Raw genomic sequence first — 23,222 nt, 5'->3', positions numbered from 1 at the left:
CCAAAAGATAATGAGTTGCTAAGCAAAGAGGTGCTGAAATAACCAGCCCCTGATCCCTATTTATAGTTCAGGACGAAAGACAAAACTACCCCTACAGCTACAACTAGGATAACTACCCACGCAGGGGCATTTTGGTCCAAGTTTTTATCCGCGTGTCGGATAGACACGCCGCCTTCACAACTTTGCTACTTCGGACGGGGAGTCCGGTAGCATTAAAACTTGAATCCTTTGTGTAGGATCAACCCCACTTAATGATTCGGTTACCAAAAGAAATGCTTTGTGAAAACTCTTTTGAAAATGAACCCTTGCATGTGTTGAAAATTTAGCTTTAATGCAAATGAACCTTAGTCTTATCCTTGTTATATCCTGTGCATATTCTTGTTTGTTTTCCCCTTCCGTGGATGGGGTTGGACTTGTTGAGTACTTTTGTACTGACCCTTGTTTTGTTGCTTCAGAGGAAGACCCGGACTTTGTCGTCGAGGATTTCGAGTAGGAGGTCGCTTCCGCACCCAATGCTGCCTGTGGTGTTGGTGTTTGCAGAATGCTTTCACTGTCGCTTAGTTCCGATTGCAGCCCGGGGTCCGAATGGACTACAACTTGGATCTGTATCGTTGTTGGTTTAGTTCTCCTTTGGGTGTGGCTTGCCCGCCCGCTCCTTTGGGAGTTGTATGGTTTGAACCATCTGTTAAATAAATATGTTATCAGCCTCCTGAGACTGATATTTGTATCACATTTAATCTCTGCCTATGTGGGGACGCTTCATAGACAAGCACCAAGCTTTGGAGGATCTTGTCGAAAAATTGGGCGAATTTTCAATTTCTTACCTAGTCGGAGGCTGGGGGGACGAGTCCGAGGGCAAACAACGTTTAAAATACTTGTGGGTTGTGAAATTTTAAAGATACACAAGAATCTTTTGGAACATTCAGTGTAGTCTAGCCGACACATTGATCAACACGCAATCGGCATTTTTTATATATTTTTATTTTTGTGCTTGCTCCTTCTGAATCTCTTTGAGTCTGAAACTTTGCGGGTGGTGTTGGATCATCGTTGTGTTTCTATAGGAATTTTTTAGCTATTTCGATCGTGATTTCGACATCAACCTGATTCGTGATTCACGAGCGGAGCAAAAGAATCCAACGGCTTCATTTGCTTTGCCATCACCACTTTCCACTCCCTTGTGCATCATATCAATCAGCTTTGGACGAAACAAAATCCATACGATCTGTCGCAACATGAAAAAAATAGAAACTGCAACATCAAAAATTACCTTTTGCAACAACCATAACTGTATGATAAAAATAATGACATACGATCCCGTGAGATTCTAAGAAAAACAAATTCCCACCGCAATAAATGGAGATGTTTCATATGACATATGACTCGAATCCCTTTTTTTCTCTAGAAAATTAGAACTTTGCAATTCAACTATGGAAACATCATAGAACACCTCATGCAACATAAAAAAAAGCTAACACAACAAGAAATAACACTTGCTGCAACATCAATAAAAAATCATGTTGCAACATCGAGAATAAAAATCTACTGCAACATTAGCAACACAAAACACTTCAACATTTTAAATCTCTAATGCAACATAAAAAGTAATGCTGCAGCAATTAGAAATTACTAATGCAACATTCTGCACTATCTTCTTGGATGCTCATGTATGCTGCATCCTCCGCATCCCCTTGTCCTCTTCTTTTTACCGGTGCAGGAGCAGAAGCAATACATGGCTTGCTAGGGGTTGACTTACATGGTGATGAGCCTCACGTTGGTCCTCTGCACCTTACCCTTCCCTTCCACTTGATCTCCTAATCAACTAATTGCAGGAAGAGCATGGTAGCGGTGAACCTCTTGCACGCGAGCGATGGGGGCGTGCAAATGCTGTGGAGACGCTGCAGGAGTCACCAGGTGCGTCTCGCCGGTGTGTAGCAGAGGAATGGAGGGAGAGGGAAGAGGAGGCAAGCCACTGCAACCTCGCTGCTCACAGTCCATGGCGAGGAGGCACGACGGCGTGTGGGTTGGAGCTCCATGAGGTGGAAGGAAACTGGAACTCCATGACGGGCGGCAGTGCATCGAACTAGCGGATGAAAAACAATTACAGCCTACTTGGAACAGCCGGCACGGTTGCCGCTGCAGCTGCAAGCCAGCAGCACCACCAGCCGGTGAGCTGCTTTTCATATAGGTTGGCATTAACACGCATGAACGTTAGCATTACCGAATCCATAATTATGTCCTCTACCCCGACATTAGGTTGTCGTTAAGGGTACATGGTATTTAATTTGCTTGCTGCCACAAAATAAAGGAGCATGTTGCCGTGAGTAGCTCAGCACCAATGTGTGTAACACCCCATGTCTTATACATAATATAAATTATTCCAATGCAACTATGCCTATCAATTATGACAACTATTTGTTTTTTTATCAAAAATACAAGTTCTTTTTGGATAGACCTATATAGCCTCAACCTCAACCGAAGTAGACTTTTTAGATGGATTAATCTTACAAAATTTTTCTCCAGATATATGTTTTTTCAAATCATCACCTAATAGTCCGTGCATGTGCACGACTCCTAGTTTAAATAGGTACATATTTGTTCTCACAGCCCCGATCATATCGCTTGGTGCCATCATGATGAGGCACAAGGGTGAGGCATGCCCGCCGGGACGGCGGGTTTTGTCTCGACGTGCTTGTTGCATTTGCGTGGGCAGACCTATCCGTAGCTCTGTTTGAAACATCTTGCGTAAAATGAAAGACTCTACAAATACAACTATGGTACTATTAATCAAACTTTACCGGTGAGAAAGCAAAAATATAGTATTATGGGATTTGATGGTCATTGAAAAGCCCTTTTAGTTGTTAGGTGAGTGTTATGGGCCATATAAACCGTCAACCGTTCCGAGAACGATAAGGTAACGATAGGCTAATTTCATCTGTAGCCGCAGTCGCTTTTGAACGGTATATTTGTTCTGTTAATTCGTGTCATTGCTCGGCGCTAATACATGTACTTGTCAGATATTTAGCCAATAAATAAGAACCTGATTTGCAATTTTCTGATTTCAGCACGTAAACCCAAGATTTTCCGTTAAACATAATATCATTTTAAAAAAAATCCCTGGCCAACGCGGTTACTCATCGGAGTCATCGCTCATCAGCAGCTCAGCACCGCAACAGCAGGAACCTAGCCCTACTGGTGACAGGTGGGGCCTACCTAATTTAGCGTCAAAATCAAAATCACTTCCAGTCTTCCACCTGAGAGTCGGACTCGGACTCTCGGAGCCAGCCAGGCATGAGGAAATGGTGGCGCCGTCCGTACGCCTCCGCCGCCTTCCACCGCCGCCACCGCATCTATGCAATACAAATCCAAATCCTCGGATCCAATCTCAAATCATCCGCGAAGCAATTCTCTCGGCAACCTAGATCGCCCGCATCGCGTTCAATTCTTCCCAGCAACCACCGCAAAGGAGAGCCTTGCTCCCAGCAACCACAGCAGATCCGGCGAACGAGATGCTCTGCCTCCCCTCCTCCTCCGCGTTCCGGCCGGCCGATCCGGCGGCGCGTGGCGCCATGGCTTCGCAGCAGCAGCGCCAGAGCTTTCCTCACGCCTCCACTGCAGCTCGAGGCATGCTCAGCTTCTCCTCCGCCGCACCGTCCGGGCCGGCAGATCCTGTGGCGCAGCAGCAGGACTTCCGCATGCGGGAGTTCGACTACTTCGTCGTCGTCGACTTCGAGGCTACCTGTGAGAAGGATTCGCGCATTTACCCGCAGGAAATCATCGAATTTCCTGCGGTCCTCGTCGACGCCGCCACCGGCGGCCTGCTCTCCTCGTTCCGCACCTATGTGAAGCCGCGGCACCACCCGGTCCTCACCGCTTTCTGCTCCGAGCTGACGGGGATTCAGCAAGAGCAGGTCAACGGCGGCGTGGATCTTGCAACGGCGCTGGCCTTGCACGACAAGTGGCTGGCGGCGGCGGGCGTCGCCAAGAACCGTCTCGCCATCGTCACCTGGGGTGATTGGGACTGCCGGACGATGCTGAAGTTCGAATGCAATTTCAAGAACATCTCCAAGCCATCGTATTTCAACCAGTGGGTTAACCTCCGGATCCCCTTCGAGACCGCGTTTGGCGCTGGGCGGCGCAACCTGCAAGAAGCTGTCCGGGAGGCGGGTCTGCAGTGGGATGGCCGCCTCCACTGCGGGCTCGACGACGCCCGCAACACAGCGCGTCTCCTTGTCGAGCTGATGCGGCGGGGAGTCCGTATCTCCATAACCGGCTCTCTGGTGCCACCGCCTCTGCCAGAGCCGGAGCCGGAGCCGGAGCCGGAACTCCAACCTCAGGCACAGCTCTCACCGGGGAATCGCAACTTAAGCTGGTGTGATGATGGCGCTGCTACTACTGACTGCTTCTACTGCTACTGCAGCGTTCCTATCAGAGGAGGCGTGGTGACCATGCCGGGACCAATGCAAGGGCGATTCTTTTTCACTTGTGGGAACTGGATGCCGACATGTCGTTTCTTCCACTGGGCAGCCTGATTGCCGGCCATCTGGACTCCGTATCATCGATGACTAAGGTTAGATAATTACAACTCGCTTCTACACACACATGGAGTGCATGCTTAGTTAGTGCTCAGGTAGGTGCCGCACTTGCTCAGGAGTTTGTGCTCTGTGAATCTGTGTGAACCAGTTAGAATTTTAGATGGTTGGTAGCAGGGTCTGCCTCTCTGGGGTCTTGGATGGTGAATCCTGATGAGGAATAGGTGCCTGCAATGAAGCTTGGCATTACCTTTTCCTAAACATAAAACTAGCTTATTGTAAATAAAGAGTTAACAAAAATTTGTTGCTCTCAAATATTAGTTGTTCGGGGGAGTAATAACAAGGGTAAGACATGTTAAGCTAGTTGGCTATCCATTTCAAGTTTTTAGCATACAGGTCCATATATTTGAATAATCATGTATATGAAACATGATCCTTTCTGTTCATTTTTCTCTCTAAAATAGCTTCAGGTTGCACTTGTTATTCTCCATCCACATTCTTCATGTCAGATAGGATTATAAATGCAGCCATTGTCGATAAGTTTATAAATTCACATGGTATGGAAAATGTAACAATTGCTAAAAGAGTTGTTTGTTTACCAATTGGAACGTAGCAGATAAAGAGGAACTAGAAAAGAACCGAATTCTGAGCCCTTGATCGTTGTGAGTTAACCTTAGGATCATTATGTTTTTGTTTGTCTCTGTGTGGGTGGGGTGGGGGCTGGAATGGTGGAGGCAGTCTGCTGAGTACCTACCGTGTAAAATACTTCTGGTTCACCTAGATTGACCAAGCACCAGTATGTGGTTTTGTGGTATCCTAAGTTAGATCTGAATAGAAGCACTCCTGTGTGTGTGCTGAGGTGTCTAGGATATGACTACACGTTTTCAATGTAATCTAGTTCTTACCTGGTCTTCAATGTAGTTTTTATCTAGCCTTCAATGTAATTGAGTTCTTACCAAATGTAATTGACTTGTTACTCAATATAATCAATTTCTTACCTGTTCTTCAATGTAATGGAGTTCTTCTGCGTAATAAACTTTATATGGAAGTGAATGGAGATTGTTTTCCCCAGTGTTTTGCAAATATTGTTCTGCCCTGCCATTTTACCTTGTGACAGTTTAAAAAGCTTTGGTAACTTGCAAATTGAATGGTGAACCTATTCTTACGTTTTCTGCATTGATGCGCTCACATCCGATTCCAAGCCTCGCACACTGGGAACAGGTATTTCAATTTAGCAAGGATTAATGATTGGCATGCATGGGTTTGTAAATATTCAGCTTAGTTCCCTCTGGTTATGTGAATTTTGAATCACGGGGGTGAATAGTTATGGAGGCCATACGTCAAAAATAGCTCTTGCCGCATTGTGAACAGTTAAGGTTGGCAGGACCTGGAAGGTTTTTCCTCATGCTGGACACAACTGCAGCTGAGAGTTAGAGCATGTTTGGTTTCTGCGCGGGGCCGACGGAAAAGGGCGCGAGAACTACAGAAATGGCATGAGGCTGGCGGAAAAGCGCACAAAGACAAGAGAAACGGCGCAACGGAGATGATCGCTGGAAGGGACGACCTGTTCTGCTCTTTGATCTTGTATGTAAGTCTTATAATCTACCTTCTCCTGCTGTCTTCAGCATTAATGGTTTACTAGTAGCAGATTGCTTTGAACTTGATCAAGCTTCCTTTCCTCATGAAATAGCCAGCCAGTTTAAATTGTATTATGTAGTACCGAGATGGAAGAAGAGGCTAACACAGAGCGCCATGATTCCAATATGTAAGTAATACAACCCGACTTGTTATTTCTTACGTGACACCAAATGGATATTAGTTGTCCCAATCCCGAGTACTGCTATTCCTTGCTTGTTCTCTGCAATTGCACAAGTCCCCTGCTCATGTTATTGTTCTGTTGCAGAGCTATACTGCCTGGATTGGTAGCTCATGTTGGCATGAAATTTAGAAATTCTGATGAGGCTTGGGCATTTTGGCTTAGCCATGGCGGGCAGAAAGGATTTGAGGACAGAAAAAGGTATTCAAACAGTGAGATGAGGACTACAAGAAGTCATGGGTGTGAGAACCTTCTTATTTGTATGTTGGAATTGCTTACAGTACTACTCTAGTGGTTTGTTAAGCTTAAAAAACAGCAATGTTTTGAATTACTCGTAGAAAAAAGCACATAGTTGGATCAGTATATTTCTATTGATTTATCAGTAATCAATATATATTAGCTCGACTACTTAGTATCAAAGTCTATGGGCATATATTTGATTCGAATTACACATTTAACCATTACACATAAGTGACTATCCACATTCTGATCACTTAAACTATAACTACCTCATGTTAGATGGATTATGGTTTCTTATATTTGCTTTCACCTGCAGGGACGCTACCAGTACTTAGGAAAGGAAATTCCAGAGCAAGTGCTAAGGCTCCTATCAGCTGCCCAAGCAATGGTGAGTATGTAAGCCCTTTACTACTACTACACCATCCACTTTATATTGCAAGTTCACCATGTCTGTAATTACTAATTTCAACTATCTGGTATTCAGAATGGCACATTGCAGCAGTGAGAAGTGGCCTTTTGTTGAGTCTTGCATAGGTAGTAGAGTTAATTTGCATTAGTTTAGTTTGTTGGATCTTATGGTAAGGTAGACATTTGCATTAGTTATTTGAGATAGGTGCTGAGATTTTGAGTTTCATAGAACTGGTTATTTGAGAAAGGTTTCATCAGTCCCAAATAATATAAGCATCAAATTCAGAGCCGCTTTGAGGTTTAGCATGATCGGTATATTCAATGGTTCGCAACTGGAAGTATTTTGCTACCTGTTGGATTGCTCAATGCTGCATGTATATCATGGTTATTAGAGGGTTGCATGGTTGTTGCTCAAACTGAGACAGCAAAAGAATATCTTTTTTCCATCTGTCAACAAGTTAAATACGGATGACATATACTGATTAAATTGGAATATAGTAAAGGTTGAAGAAATTGCTACCTCCTTCCTTTTGATTTAACACACTGTACCGTTTTTTTTCAGTCCTTATGTTAACACAAGTTGGATTAACTAGCAGGCTGCAATGGGCTAATTTACCCAGCTGATCTATCCAATTAACTGAAAAACTGATAACTTCCTCTTGCATGTTGAGTTTAAAGTATTATTTTCCTGCTGCAATGATGAGTGATAGTCTTTGCATTCCAGTTCTTAGAAAGTTTGATGTAAGATTGCATGCAGAAAAGACACACACTTCATTTTTTTATCATTGATGGTCTAACACTGCATGCTTGCTTTGATTACCACGTCGACTGGTAGTGGCCAGTTGCCTGTTCGTTGCAGCATTGCTGCAGGATGGACGCCAGTGGCGTGGCCTGTTCACGTCCAGGTTTGCTCGCGTCCATGGGAAAAAGGTAGGAAACCCCAACTGATGTCTGCTTCCTTCTACTTATATTAATTAATGGGAACATATCCAGTAGAAACCACACCCTTCATGAAAACCTGTGCAAACCAAAATAAAAATTCGTCTAAATTCACAAAAAAAATCACACATGTAGATGATATATGATGATACACATCCTTGTAAAATATCTTGTCCAAACTCGACTTCGTTTGTGAGATATAAAAATAAAAGATTCTAATAAATCATTTGGACAACTTTCAGCCTTGGTATTTGTTATTTTTATATCTCACAAACGAAGTCGAGTTTGGACAAGATATTTTACAAGATTGTTCATCATCATATTATCTATACGTGTGATTTTATTGGTGAATTTATATGACTTTTTTACGTGGTTTGCACAGGTTTTCATGAAGGGTGTGGTTTCTACTAGATATGTTCCCTTAATTATTTTTGTTCCTTCCAAGCATTGAAGTGTTCAAGTGAAATTGCAAGTTAGATGAAAATTTAAGCTTAGTGGGACTTAGTTGTGATGTTTCTTTAACATCTGTGATAATATGTAATTGAAATTTGAATCATCTATGATTGACAAGTAATTGATGGAACAATTTATAAGAGGGCGCTGCTGATAGTGACAACAATGAATTCATGTCTAGAGGAAATGAAGAATGACGTTCTTTTTTTTTTTGAGGGAAATGCAGTAGGGGAATCCCCTACTGTGGTATTTTATTTCATATAAAATAAATAAATAAAAAGAGGTACAGTAGCATCCTGGAGTGCTAAATCACAAAAAGGCCAATTGAAGGAGATAAGAGAGAGGTCAGAGAAAAAACTTTACAGAAGGCTATTCAGCCAGATGGATACATTGTGACTAAAAGAAAAGGACTAAATCTGTGCAAGTGAATCTTTACAGTATCCACAAAGCAAATTTTCCAATATCTGAATGAACCCTGAGTTCCTCTGAAGGTTTGTGCATTTCTCTGTTTCCAAATTTCCCATGCTGAGATAATGAAGATCTCCATGAAAAATTGGTGCTGACATTTCATCTTAGCTTTTTTTTTAAATGTAGCAAAGAATCTGATAGGGTGATCCGATGATGTACCAACAAAGTTCCAGCATCTACTGCTGAAAGGACATTCAAAGAACAGGTGATATGTGGTTTCCTCTAGATTTAGGTTGCATAGTACACAGTTATAATTGTCCCCATCAATCTTGTAGTTTCTTCTTCTGTGTAAGCTTCTGGAATTCAGTCTATCTTTGAAGATTAGCCACATGAAGATTTTTAGCTTTTTGGTCACTTTAGCTTTCCAGGTAATACATTCTTGAAGAGTAATTTCCATTCTCGCAACAGTATTGCCAACTGTCTGTTTCATTGCTTTACTGCTGTATTTGTTCAACTTTGCTTTGCAAAATTTGCAGTTCCTCCAATGCCTGCTGGGATAGTGGTATATGAAAGTGTGTCTGTGGAGTGCTATCTGCCAGAAACTGAGCGAGAGATACATTTCATTTTTTTTTGCAAAGGAGAATAATCTTGGTTGTTGGTCCCTAAGATAAAATCCATTCCAGGCATCATTCCACATCCATGTTGCCAGTTGGACGCTTTGATTTCCCTATTGCGACCATCTTTTATCTATGATCTTTACTAGCAATATTATTAGTGGGCTTATTAGTTTGGTAAAAATGGCCAGGTGAATTGTTATTTAGACAATGTTGCGTTAAGACTATATATTGTTATGTTTGCGATAAAGTACCATACCCTTCCTGGCTAATTTGGAACCTCTTTATTTCTTTTCACGAAATCAAGGAGCATTAGTCACTAACGATTAACCTACATATATTAATATGAGATGTTTGGTCATAATTGCCAGTGGGTTCTCTGCATGGAGAATCTGTAGTAAATGAAATTTCTGGAGCAGGCATAGGTCACTGCAGATATCCATGTGTTTTCTCTCTCAATATTCATGTATACCTTGGTTGCAGTGTCTGGAGGCTTTTTAACTTGGCTTAGGAGATGAGGGAAAATAAATTTCTGTTTATTTATTTAGGACTGACATGGTAATGGTCTTTTTTGTATATGCACAACAAATTCCATACTATCTCAGTTTTTTTTTCCAAGGCTCTTTTCATAAGCCTAATTTTGAAGTACTCATATAGTGGTCATTGATGTTTTTTCTTTTCTGTTTAGAGCTTTTTTACAATGCTTTTAAACTACCAATGGTACTTGCAGGTACTTTCCTTTCTTATCCTTCTTATCAAAAAAGAATGAAATAATGAAATAGATTTACATATAATTAAAAGGGTATCATAGTAATTTCTTACTATTTTTGATACTTGTTCCACCAAACTGGTACTTCTTGATACTTCTCTTTAGGTACTTCATGATACTTCCTTTGTTTCCACTATTCGATTTCGCGGGATGGACGGCTCTCATTTTTTTCAAGCATTCTAAAATTTCTATTCTGTTTATCATATCAACTGATATGGGTTCCACACGCATGTTGGTTTTATAATGACAGCAAGGAGAGCAGAAGGAGATGTTTGAGCAATAGGAAAATGATAAGGAAGATCTTGAGGTACTATTATCTTGGGACAACTTGTTATAGATTTCTTGGGAAAAAAAATCTTGGGCTGACAATTGCTTACATTAGGGAATACTGGTTTCGGATTGATTTTGTGCAAAAGGTTCTTGGTCTGTGATGTTAATTAGTCTTCAATATCCAGATGGTTTTACCATTGTTTATATGAGTTCCAGAATTATCATCTTCAGTTCATTGTGACTGGGTTCGGTTGCCATTGCACCGATATCTTGACCACCAATATTTAGCTTCCAGTGATGCACTGATGTGCCACCTGAATGTCTGTACGAATGTCTTCGCTACCTGAAAAATAGCTGTGATGATTTAACAATGCATTCTCTCTTGTAGCAAATTTAAGATGTGCAGTGCAGTCAGATTTAAGATTATACTTGCTGATTCTTTTTTTTCTTCGGTGCTAACCAATGTATCAGCCTGTAGAGATCTGGGAAATAATCGCCACTGCTCGGTTTGTGATGCCAGAGGTGTGTGAGGCTTCCAGTAGGCCGCGTACTGTTCTTTTTCAAGAATTCATAATCACAAAAATTACATTGGGGCACATGTTCCAAAAGAATATGTAGCCAACATCAGAAGATCTGATGTACCATATAGGAATAAAAAAAAAGAAAATACAACTCAAATTCTCTTATCTCCATACACGCAAATGAATCGACTTCTCAATTGATGAAATCGAAATCAAAGCATGAGTCAATTCAACAACGAAGAAGAGTGGCAACTTCATTTGCTGATTGATGCTCTGACCACAAACTCAAGACCACAGTAAAACCATCCACACTTCATTAGGGATAAGCAAGCAAAACCATCCACACTTCATTAGGGATACTTCATTAGGGATAAACAAGATACTAGTAGCTCTTGAAGAATCAAAACCATCCACACTTCATTAGGGATAAGCAAGATACTAGTAGCTCTTGAAGAATCAAGTTAGGCAACCACAATACCCGCATGAAGTACACCACCACTCAAAATCTCCGATATGACGCCTCCACTGAGGATACAATGATAGTCGTCGCCGCCGCCGCTCGCTAGGACAAAGTTTTCACATGGAGAATTGATGATGGGGTGGGCTCGAGACAAACCGACGGCGGCCTTAGGAGGGAAAATGTAACAATGTAACAACCAGGGTTGTTAAAAGCCTAAGAATAGTCATTAAGGTGTTAATGGTGAAATTTGGATTAAAAAGAGGTATATGGGCCAAAGTCAAATTTGACAAAAATTCAAATTCAAGATTTAAATTTGGAAAAAAATTGATAAAAATATGAAATCAAGCCTTGAAGGTATTTAGAATTTAAAGGAATCAAGTTTGAAGTTAAATTCAAGTCATAGACACCTCAAATGCATAGTTAAAGATGGATTGACTTGAGTTAATATTCACCGTCTGAAAATGTTGAAAACAGTGACAATCCTTCAACTTTGAAATTCATTTCTGAAGGATTTTTCATATAACCTTTGAAAGGTTTTGGACCCCAAGTGGACTTTGATGTCCAGTGAATATATGAGCATGTTGTTGAACAAGGAAAGGAAAGAATTCAAATTTTTCTAGAAGCCCAAAGTTTGAAAATTGGATTGTTTTAAAATAACTATCGAAACTGAATGGCAATAGCCATTTCTTTTCTTAAGACAGTGAAAAGTGGCCAACTTTGGCTCAAGATTTTGGAAGATTCTATATGTAAAAGCTGGACCATGGCAGGCAAAACGGAATCCCTAACATGTGGTTTACAATTGGCGGACAAGGAGAAGTGGGTTTGCACATTTAAATTTGAATTCCAAGTTTGGACAGTGGTTGTTTAAAAGTGCTCTTATGAAACTGAATGAGGCTTTCTTTTGAACACTGACAGCCCAAACCCTAGATGATTTTCCTGGCTCAAATTTGTGAGATAGAGTGATCCAGAGCCAAAACTATGAATCTATAGAATGAAGTATTGAGGATCCTCTACAATTTTGCTTAAAGGAAATCATGGAGCTTGAATTGGAAATCGGGCACAAGATTGAGTGGACTTTTGGGCGGAATTGGGGAGAAAAGGTGGAAGAGCAGAGTGGTGCTACTGCCATGCAGCTGCTTGCCGCCGATGGCAAGAGCGGTGCTGCCGTGCCACGCATCGGCGTAGGCGTGTGACGCGAGCCAAGCAAGCAGGCAGGACGTGTCCGTTGCAAGGGTGGTGAAAATTTCGTATATTTACTGCTCCCGCTGGCCAGAGTTATCCATTTCACCGCACGCTCAATTTTTCACTACGCTCAGTCGCCGGTGAGCTCTGCCGCCGTTCCACCACCGCTAGCCGTTCCCCTCCGCCAGAAACACCGCCTTAGTTCCTGAATCCATCCCACCAGTTGCCGTCTAGCCCCATCCACCACAGCTTCTTTTCGCCGTCATCTTCTCCAGTGCTGGCCGCCGCTTTGTTCTGGTAAGGTCGCCGCCGTGGAGGGCTATGTTGCCAGAGCTCTGGTCGTTGTCTAAGGGTATGGGTGTGTCACACACGAGCTCTAGATGGTGTAGGGCTAGCTTGTTAGCCTGGAGCACGGCTGGGTTGGCCGGAGCTCCTGCGCCACCGTGCGCATGCCTCGGCCATGGCCACCGTCATGGAGCACCTTGCTTCGGTCACGGTGGGCTTTGGTTTGGGAGCGCGTCGCATAGCTTAGGTCCTAGCGAAGCTTTCAGAGCCGCTTGTGGTCGTCAGTTCGCCGCCGTCGAGCTTCGCGCCATCAGTAGGCCTAGCTCTGTTCACGCCGCCGCTGTCTTTCACCGTTCACTGTCGCCGTCCATCCAACCACCACTAGAGTACCATTAGTGGGTATGCTAGGTTAACGTGAGTTGAGTCGTGGTGTATTTTATTTTCCTTTATGCATTAAAAATTCTTAAACCCTAGGAAAGGAAATTAAAAATTTGGTATTTATTTAGTGCCTTTAATTAAGGTATTTAAATAAATACTTAATATTTAAAAATGTATAAAATTTTGAATAATGTTTTATTATTCACAAATGCTTATTAATTCATAGGAATTAAGTTTTAAGGTTAGAAATTATTTATAATGCTTTTCTAAATAAAATAAAAGGCTTAAGTGAGGTTAGTTAAGAAATTAAATTGTGGGTTAATCTTTTATGGGTAGATTTGTGTTGGCTTGCAACTTTATCATGAAGATAAGTTGTATAGTATTTATTTCTAAAAGTTTGCATATCTAACTTTGGCATGCATCATATCGTGGAACTAGAAGCCTCAGAAGTGGATTTGTTGGAATTCTCAGAAGAACCTCAGGAATTTGAGGAGGTTGTTGAATTGGTCCCTTGTGTTGAAGGATCTTTAGAAGAAACTAACTTTTTTGTGAATCAAGGCAAGCCCCGGTGCGTCTACGCCTATCTAATTTTAGAGTCCAATAATTATTATTCATGAGTCCAATAATTGGTTATTTCCTGATTTACGCATTAAATCTAGGAGTTGATTGCAACCTACTCTTGTGCATGATCCCACCTTGTTTCTAGGACATCTTTACCACCTGTTCAAATAATTAGTAACCATCCTATGCTTAGTAATGCTTAGATTTCCTTTAAAGTAAGTTTTGTTACTCAACCACTTAAGGTTAAAATTGTCATACATGTTGATCAAGGAAAATGGCTTTGAATTTTGAAGATGCGGACAGAAGCTAGAGATGGTAGTTTTGTTCGTTGAATGTAAATTTGTTAAGGCCTGTTCGTTGTTTTAACTGCTGATCAAGTGATATTACCTGGTTGCTTACTGTCTCTGGGGACCAGCAAAGCTCAGTAAGTTAGTTGGCTCTCTGATTGGAATATTCTTACTCGTGCTTGGCATGCGGAAGAAAGGCTGGGTGTAGCCTGAAACTCACATGGAGATCAGGCCAGACGTGGGGTCCCATGTGAGGGTGCGTCCCTGGGTTCGGGTAATTATATTTCTGATCATTGGGTACGGCTAATCAAAAGGTTGTTATGCGCAAAACCGATCAGTTGTGCATGGCTGGTGATTAGGTATCTCCTGCAGGATGTAAATCAGTCTGGATCGCTGCAATTCTCGGTTATGAACGCACCTGATCATCGCTTAAGCATCGTAGAGTAATCGAGTTGAATATAATGTTTTTCTTGAATAAATATTGCTATATGATGTTTAGTTTCCCTTGGTTGATCAAAAATGTTTTACTCACCTAGACTGGTTATGTAAAAACTATTCTGGAATAAAATGATAAAACTAAGGTTCCACAAGTAGGAAGCTTTCTGCAAAAATGTGAGCTAAATAGTACACTAAAAAGCTATCATATTCCTTGAAACGTTATTTTAAATCTACCTATACTGGTTAGACGGGTCAGTCTTGCGAGTACCCTCGTACTCAGGGGATCCCTTTTCGTTGTTTTTAGAAGCGCATCAGGGGTCAACTGAAGAGGAAGGCCTGAAGAACTAGGGTATTTTACGGGTCTCGTAATACCCTAGAGAGAAACCTAGTTGTATAATTACATTACCCTCAGAATTGTTTTATGTTCGACACTCTTAGAATGGTCTAACTTGCACTATTGAGTTTGTTTCAATCTATGGTTGTAATAATTCGCACTATGTAAAAATGTAATATTTGTTGATGCTTTCCCTTCGTGGAAGCGATCCTGATATATGGCTACGATTCAAGTCATGAATGATTCGAGGCGTCCTAGGGACACTTGACGGACTACCGGACTTAGATTGTTTTAAGTGTATTTTGTATAATTACTGTTTTGACAGTGATTAGGCGCACTTAAGCCAGTTTAAGTTGGAGGTTCTGCCACAGAAAACAGCACCCAAAGGAGTCGTCACCATCGAATCCGACCATTGTCAGCATGACTTTCGCCATCGCACCCTAGCCCACTACAACATAGCCCAAGGGTCGATGAAATGCGTCCCATACCACTCCACCGCCGATCATTGGAGGCCGAAGCACCCGCAACCTAACATTGATGAAATGCGTCCCATACCACACACACCGCACAGTGAGGTCCTGAGCACTTGTTGCAAGCATGACGTTCATGAATGTAATTACCAGAATCCATTCTCCCCCGGTAAGGTTAAGCAGATCCAACCAAGCATTGGAGGCAGATGCAGGGGTGCGGGCCGACGCCGAACGCGGATAGCGAACCCGGAGGGAATGTCTCTGCCATTGACCAGCAGGAAGACACGTGCGTCCGTCGCATGCAGGAGCACTCGGAACGGCGTGATGCGGTCCAGCATCACCGCCGCGGAAGCGGACCCCACGAAGCTAACGACGACATCGCTGTTGGCGGCCGCCGCGGTGTGTGCGTCCTGGATGTGGCCCTGTCGCGGGCCACCACTGCCCTGCTGCCCCCATTAGGGATGAGAACTGAGGAGGCTCGCGTCGCGTAGGACCGTCGAGGGTGTCGCCGCCCTGCTGCGGGCGTGGCTGCAAGCACCGCCACCCACTCCGCGCCAGGCCCCCGCATGGCCACCGGCAGGTTTGTCATTGAGATAGTGAAGGGAGACGAGGAGAGACCTCGCTATTTCCTTCCTAGTGACCATCGGACTTCCGGCAGTGCGCTCCGGCGACGACGAGGTGAAGCACTGGTGGAGGAGGCCCAGCGGTGTGGACGCTGGAGGTGCCGCCCGTGCGAAACTAGCTATATAGCTAGAGCATTGTATTGTAGAAACCATGCCATTGTTTAGTGGCTTGAGACTGATTATAAGACATAGTTAGGACTGGACGTCAGTTGTCTGCCTACCAGCTGAATCTGTGACTATGAGCAAGGGGAGGAAAGATAGAGTTCCAAGCAGTGAATGCAGATGGATTCGCATACTGGATTATTTTTTTCGATAAAGGAAGTATTTATCAAATTTTAAGGGTATTACATCGAGTTGATACAATATCTTGAAATACTCTCGACCTCTGCATAGCGGGATGCACACAGCCTAATAAGAAGATAGAAAACCCAAAACACTTTAATGATAATCGATCTGTAGTAGACCGCCACCCATGTTCCAAGGTAAAGAACTCCTTGACCACCTGGGCCAAACGTAGCGATGCCGTAGCAACCAAATCCTGTGAGGCTGGCTTCTCTAATATGTCCCATGTACGGAGCAAGTGTAGAATCAAGTAGATAACCTGCAGTGGAAAAGGGTTATGTTTATTCCCGAAGGTAATATCATTTCTGCATAGCCATAATGACCAGCAAGTAGCAGCCGCTCCTAGCGGAACTAGCGGTTTCAATTCTTTTTCAATACCCCATAGCCAACTCCCAAACATATAGGACACACTACGAGGTTGAGACAAACCTAAAGCCGCATGAATCATAGACCACACTACCCAAGCAAAGCGACATTCGAAGAAAAGGTGTTTAATTGTTTCATCTTTGTGGCAGAAGCAACAAATTTTGCTTCCTTGCCAATTGCACTTTGCTAAGTTATCTTTTGTTAGAATTACTCCTCTTTGCAAGTACCACATAAAGATCTTTATTTTCAAAGGGGCCTCTAATTTCCACATGCGCTTGCTTAAGTTCGGGACATCACTATGAATCATTGCCAGGTAATGAGATTTCATTGAGAACTATCTATTTGGGTGTAGGTTCCATCGAAACTCATTAGGTTCATGACTTAGCACAATGTTAGCAATACGTGAAACCAGTTCGTTCCATGCTTTTAACTTACGGCCTATGAGATCTCTTCGCCAAGAAATGTTTAATGGTGAGGTGATGAAGACTTCTGACTGTATCCTGTTTGTGTCGGGCTATATTATACAAACAAGGATATTGTTCTCGCAGTGTTGAATTTCCCAACCCTTTGTCTTCCCAAAACCTAACCTTTGTCCCATCCTTAATTAAGAAAGTACCAAAACGTAGAAACTCATGTTTAACCTTCATCAGGCTAGCCCAAAAATGTGAGTCCCCATTCTTCCATTGCACTTGTGAAAGTGGCTTAGAGCCAAGGTACTTGTTATGCAAAAGTTGTTGCCAAGTCCTATCTATTGTGAGTAGCTTAAAAAGTCATTCGCAGACTAGATTGTGGTCGACTTGTTGGTGGCTTGCCACATGGATTGTGGGCTGGACATGTAATATTGCAAGATTATTCATGAAAATCGTAAGGATAACTCACCAATGATAAACAATGTTCAGCAATCAACATCACCACTAACATTCATCAGATTGCATTCTCAAGCTGTCAAAAACATGTGATGTGATCTAGCCATGCACAGTTTTGGCATTAAGTTAACCATGAAATTAAATGATTTCTGCTACTTTCTTCAGCAATGGACCCTTCTGTACAAAAAGTTCTTCTTCTTCTTCTTCATGTGTAATTCTCCTGTGTCGGCCATACATGTATAGGCCCACCGGGAGGCTTGGACAGTCCTAGATACAGGGCTGTACACCAAGACGTTTCAGACATAGAGACTACGGTGCAGGATGGCATGGTCTACGTGAAGGATAAGAACCAGTCGAGGATTAGGAAACTACTTGTAGCAGTTAGAGTAGGATTCTTTAGTCGAATCCGACTAGTACTCTTGTAAACAACTGACCTGTAACCCTGCCCCCGGCAATATAAGGCGAGGCAGGGACCCCTTCCAAACAAGTTCAATCAATACAATCCAACCAACACACAGGACGTAGGGTATTACGCGACATTAGCGGCATGAACCTGTCTAAATCGTGTGTTCAAGTTCACCTTCAAGTTCCTAATCTTAGCGAGCTCCACGCATAAAACACTATCTCGAGTACCCTCTCGGTAGGTTGCTGGGTCTAAACACTAACAGTTGGCACACCAGGTAGGAGATCTCGCCAAAAATCCACCGGTGAACTCGATGGCTCAAGTCATCATCAAGCCCACCGTCGCGTTTGAAGAAGGTGCGATGTTCATCTTCGGCTCCTGGGTCTGCATCATGGGATAGTGCTGGGAACTTCTACCGCCACATCACACCGGCTCTGGAGGAGAAGCACTACAACATCAACCTTCATCGCTAAGCTTTGGAGGATTTCGTTGAAAAATTCAACGAAATTTTCAACCTTTTTCGAGGTTCAGGGGATGAGTCCGAGTACAACTCGACTTCTTCCCCTACTCAGATTGATTCCCATGAGCTGGTGCTTAAGGCATCGTGTGAATCTATCTACAACACAAGCCGCTTCCCATAACAGACTCCGAAACTCGGGTGCTGTCTACTAGGCTACCTGGTCCAGATCTCAATCTGACTCAGATTCGATCGAGGATCTTGACTACTACTCAGATCCGGATGAGGAAGTCCCTTTATCAGGTCCACAACAGGTCCTGGTAATTACTTCAACTCTGCAAGGCATATTCATCTAGTGGCTCAACATGAAGCCATCTACTCTCACTAAGGACGATAAGTCACACCTTGTCACGTATCTCGATACTCTCCCATACCAGGAGGGAACCCTTGTCTCCTATCTACGAAGAAGACAGCCCCATAGAGATCATCACGTGAAGCTCGGGCAGTTTTTCTCTAGAGCGGGAACTACTCGCCATCGTTACTCCTCAAGGGGGCGATGGTGAAGAACCACCAGAAAGGCATCCGCGGCATGAGCATCATCCAGACAACATGTCGCAAGATGAGCTCACCACCAACGTAGAAGGAGAAGAAACCAAAAGTCAAAGGAATTGTCGGCAAGCAAGAAACACTGCAAGGGCAGAGTGTTGCCGTTGCCTTGCAAACGAACTACCCATCATGAACGTAGATCACGCATTTGAAGAAGTTCGATCACATTAGCATCACTCTCCTCTCGCCACTATTGCATCCATTGACCTGATTACTCGGGCAATGCCACAAGATAAGTACACCAGACAACTGGCCCTATTGGCGGAGCATGCGTACGAACAACTCGATCAGCAGAGCCCGATACACTCAGTTCGACGCACCTTTTCCCATCATGGTAGTATTGCCAGACCTAGTCGCAATAAGGACCCCATGCCAAGTCGGAACGAGGTTCCTAGAATTGAGAACCCCATACCAAATTAGCACACGGTAGAAAGTAGTCGGGCAAGATCCTCGGGAGGCTGTGGCACCGTGGACCCCATCCAGAGCCTGAACCCCCAACACGCGACCTCTATTAGAAGCTCAACAAAAATCGCGATGCTCGTGACATCATCGAGGGGCGCTGCAGCGAGTGCGAGCAAGAAGTCGAGTACTTGGGAGAAGACTCCGACGGGTTCCTGACCTTCTCAAAACAAGTACGAAAGATGGTCCTACCCGACAAATTCAAACCGCCGGGCATCACCAAATATGACGGCAAGCAGGACCCAGTCCAATGGTTGCAGTGTTACTCATTGTCAGTTCAGGCAGCGGGAGGAAATGATAGCACCAAAGTCATCTACTTTCCCATCTGCATGGAGGCAGGGCCATTCACATGGCTTGAGTCTCTGAAGAAAGACTCCATCGACACACAGAGCCAACTCAAAGCAGCGTTCACAAACAACTTCGCAGGTGCAATGCAACGTTCTGGCAATAGGATCGACTTGTCGCAAATCAAACAACAACAAGACGAGACCCTACGTAGTTATCTACGCTGTTTCTTCAACAAGAAGGCCACCATCATGGACATCACGGAATGTGACACTATATATTGCTTTCAGAATGGTCTCTATGACTGCTGGATGTTTCAAGACTTTGGCAGGAGATGCCCAGAAGATATCAAGTCTCTTAAGATTACGATACAAGCCTAAGCTGATGAAGAAGACAAAGAGATCGAGAATTTTGAGTCTAGTCGTAACAGAGGCCTGAACAACAATAGCCAAAGCAACGGCCAATGCAATGACAAGAACTGCAACGATCATCCCAATGACAACTGAGGAAACTACTCGGGTGGTCAAAACTACAAGAGGAAGCCAGACAATACTGTTGCAGTGATGTCCCAGTCCTCAAAGAAAAGCGGCGGAAATAAAGAAAGGACTCTGTTCAAGGAGCTCTTGAAAAAGAAGTGCCCATGGCACCCATATTCTAAGCACTCTGCGGTGGATTGCTATAGCTTTCGTAGAGTCATGAAAGATCTGCCAGAACCTTCTGGAGCAAAGGATAAGGGCAAGGCCAAAGAAGACGAAGACGACGATGACATCAGGAAATTCCAGAACCCGTCTAATACCGTCAACGTCACCTTCGACAGCACATCAGGTACTGCTACTAAACGGTCCCAAAAACTAGCCCTTCGAGAGATCATGTCCATTGAGCCAGTAACGTCTACATTCCTCAAGTGGTCCGAGGTGCCAATCACCTTCTCAAGAAAAGATCAGTGGACTAGTTTCTCCGACCCAGGATGCTACCCTTGTTGGGATACGAGGTAGGCTACACTAGCGCAAATCAAAATTTCTACCGCGTAAAACAAGGAAGAACTGCCGTATAAGGATCACGGGATTACCACTCGACGCACTACTGGTGCGGAAGATGTAGATATGCTCGATGCAGTGAAGACGATCACGTAGTCGTACGTAGTCGATCAGGTCAACGTCTAGCAGCTCCTCAGCAGCTCGTCCACGTGCAGCACGATCGTCCTCATGCCGCGGCTCGTCGTCGGCTCGTCGTGGCTCGTCGACGGCTCGTCCAAGTGCTACAGGCGCAACACCTCCAAGGTATCCACACGTGCAGGGAGGAAGCGTCGCAAGCCAGACTGCTAGATCCGTGAGTTGCAACAGGCGAGGGCGTGGGAGGCGCGGCAGATGAGTTTCGCCAAAAAGGTGTAAACCCTAGGGCGCCCCCACCCCTCTATTTATAGAGGTTCCTGACGGGCCTCTGGGTCCGAGGCCCATTAGTACTTCTAAACCTAATCCAACTCGGATCAGATCCGAATTGGGCTTCCAGCCCCTTAAGTGTGTGACCCTATGGGTTCGGATACGTATAGACATGGCCCGAGTACTCCTACTCGGCCCAATAGTCGGTAGCGGCCTCTAGCAAGACGTGTCAACTCCTATACGCACACGAAGATCATATCAGACGAACCATCACAACATAATATACATGCTATTCCCTTTGCCTCACGATATTTGGTCTAGCTTCAAGCCGACCGCTCTTTCTCGATCCTGTGATTCGGAATCCCTTTGTAGGTTAACTCTTAACCGTACGTAGCATGGCCATGCATTTTCGGATCTGATCACTCGAGGGGCCCAGAGATATCACTCTCAATCAGAGAGGAGCAAATCCCATCTTGATTGACCATGTCTCATAGCATGCTTCTTGACAAACCCGAAAGCTACCTTTATAACTACCCTGTTACGGCGTAGCGTTTGATAGCCCCTAAGTAGGTCGATCCACATCTAGAATACATGCGACAATCTCAGGTCTAAGGACAAAGCGTATATGTTGTTTAAAGAGAGAACTACTTCTCATGTTGGGTCAGTCCTAGCACATGTCTCCACATGTGCCCACATTATTAGTTCAACATCTCCATGTCCATGACTTGTGAAACATAGTCATCAACTAATACATGTGCTAGTCTAATATTCATGTGTGTCCTCATATGAACTCCGACTAGGGACAACTTTAGAATAACCATACAAGTAAAGAGTTTCACACACAATTCACATAATTGCAAATCAATTCAAGTAGCCTTTAATGGATATTCAAGGAACACAATACAAATCATGGATACAAATGGAATATCATCATCTCTATGATTGCCTCTAGGGCATACCTCCAACAGTCTCCCACTTGCACTAGAGTCAATCTAGAAGGTACCTAATACCCATAGCTCTTACATGCGCATCATGCTTAGCCTGCGGGAGTGGTTTTGTCAACGGTTTAGAAATATTCAGATCCGTGTGTATTTTGCATATCTTGATCTCACCCCGGTTAACGAAGTCTCGAATGAGATGAAATCGCCGCATTACGTGTTTGTTCTTCTGGTGGTTCCTTGGCTCCTTTGCTTGCGCAATTGCCCCATTGTTATCACAGTAGAGATTCAATGGGCTGGACGCATTCGGGAACACACCAAGCTCAATGAGGAAATTCCTTATCCAAACACCCTCCTTCGCGGCTTCCGAAGCCGCGATGTACTCGGCTTCTGTCGTAGAATCGGCCACCATCTCCTGCTTGGAACTCTTCCAACTAATAGCACCACCATTTAGCGTGAACACAAATCCTTATTGTGACTTTGAATCATCTCTATCAGTTTGGAAACTAGCATCGGTGTAACCTGTTACAACGAGCTCCTCCTCACCTCCATAGACGAGGAACATATCTTTAGTCCTTCTCAAGTACTTAAGAATGTTTTTCACCGCTGTCCAGTGACTCTCACCTGGATCAGACTGGTGTTTGCTTGTCATACTTAGCGCATATGAAACATCTGGGCGAGTACTTATCATTGCATACATGATAGATCCAATAGCCGAGGCATATGGCACTCTACTCATGCGATCCCGCTCATCAGCAGTCGAAGGACACTGAGTCTTGCTGAGATGTATGCCATGTGACATAGGCAAGAACCCTTTCTTTGCCTCTTCTATGCTGAACCGCTTCAACACTTTGTCAATGTAAGTATCTTGGCTTAATCCTATAAGCCTTCTCGATCTATCTCTATAGATCTTAATGCCTAGAATATATGCCGCTTCCCCTAAGTCCTTCATCGAAAAACTATTTTTCAGTGAAGTCTTTACGGACTCAAGCATAGGAATGTTATTTCCAATCAGTAATATGTCATCCACATATAAGATTAGAAATACTACAGAGCTCCCACTAACCTTCTTGTAAACACAAGACTCTTCTTCGTTCTTGGTGAAGTCAAACCCTTTGACCACTTCATCAAAATGA

General features: G+C 43.6%; 1 protein-coding gene across 33 annotated transcripts; it reads left to right on the top strand.

The window, feature by feature from the left end:
* Nucleotides 1-3,237: 3,237 nt before the first annotated feature.
* LOC101781182 (ERI1 exoribonuclease 2) lies at nucleotides 3,238-10,821 on the top strand. 33 transcript variants are annotated; one of them, XR_002676970.1, is made up of 9 exons: nucleotides 3,238-4,334; nucleotides 4,418-4,567; nucleotides 5,914-6,117; nucleotides 6,220-6,294; nucleotides 6,433-6,546; nucleotides 6,902-9,965; nucleotides 10,096-10,137; nucleotides 10,427-10,483; nucleotides 10,559-10,821. XR_002676970.1 is itself a non-coding variant. In XM_022825168.1 (2 exons), the coding sequence occupies exon 1, from the start codon at nucleotides 3,507-3,509 to the stop codon at nucleotides 4,527-4,529; it is 1,023 nt and encodes a 340-aa protein (XP_022680903.1). In that variant the 5' UTR covers nucleotides 3,238-3,506; the 3' UTR covers nucleotides 4,530-4,567; nucleotides 5,953-6,083. The 33 variants fall into 33 exon arrangements, 2 of the variants coding, with proteins under 2 accessions (XP_022680903.1, XP_022680904.1); XR_002676963.1 differs by having other exon boundaries at nucleotides 6,902-6,973; nucleotides 7,829-7,923; nucleotides 8,980-10,821; XR_002676975.1 differs by lacking the exon at nucleotides 10,096-10,137 and having other exon boundaries at nucleotides 6,902-7,923; nucleotides 8,980-9,058; nucleotides 10,427-10,821.
* The last annotated feature ends 12,401 nt before the right edge of the window (nucleotides 10,822-23,222 follow it).

Source organism: Setaria italica, chromosome III, assembly GCF_000263155.2.
Source record: "Setaria italica strain Yugu1 chromosome III, Setaria_italica_v2.0, whole genome shotgun sequence".
Classification (NCBI taxonomy): domain Eukaryota; kingdom Viridiplantae; phylum Streptophyta; class Magnoliopsida; order Poales; family Poaceae; genus Setaria; species Setaria italica.
Note: the sequence above shows the minus strand (reverse complement) of the source record. Positions and strands in the feature narration are given on the sequence as shown.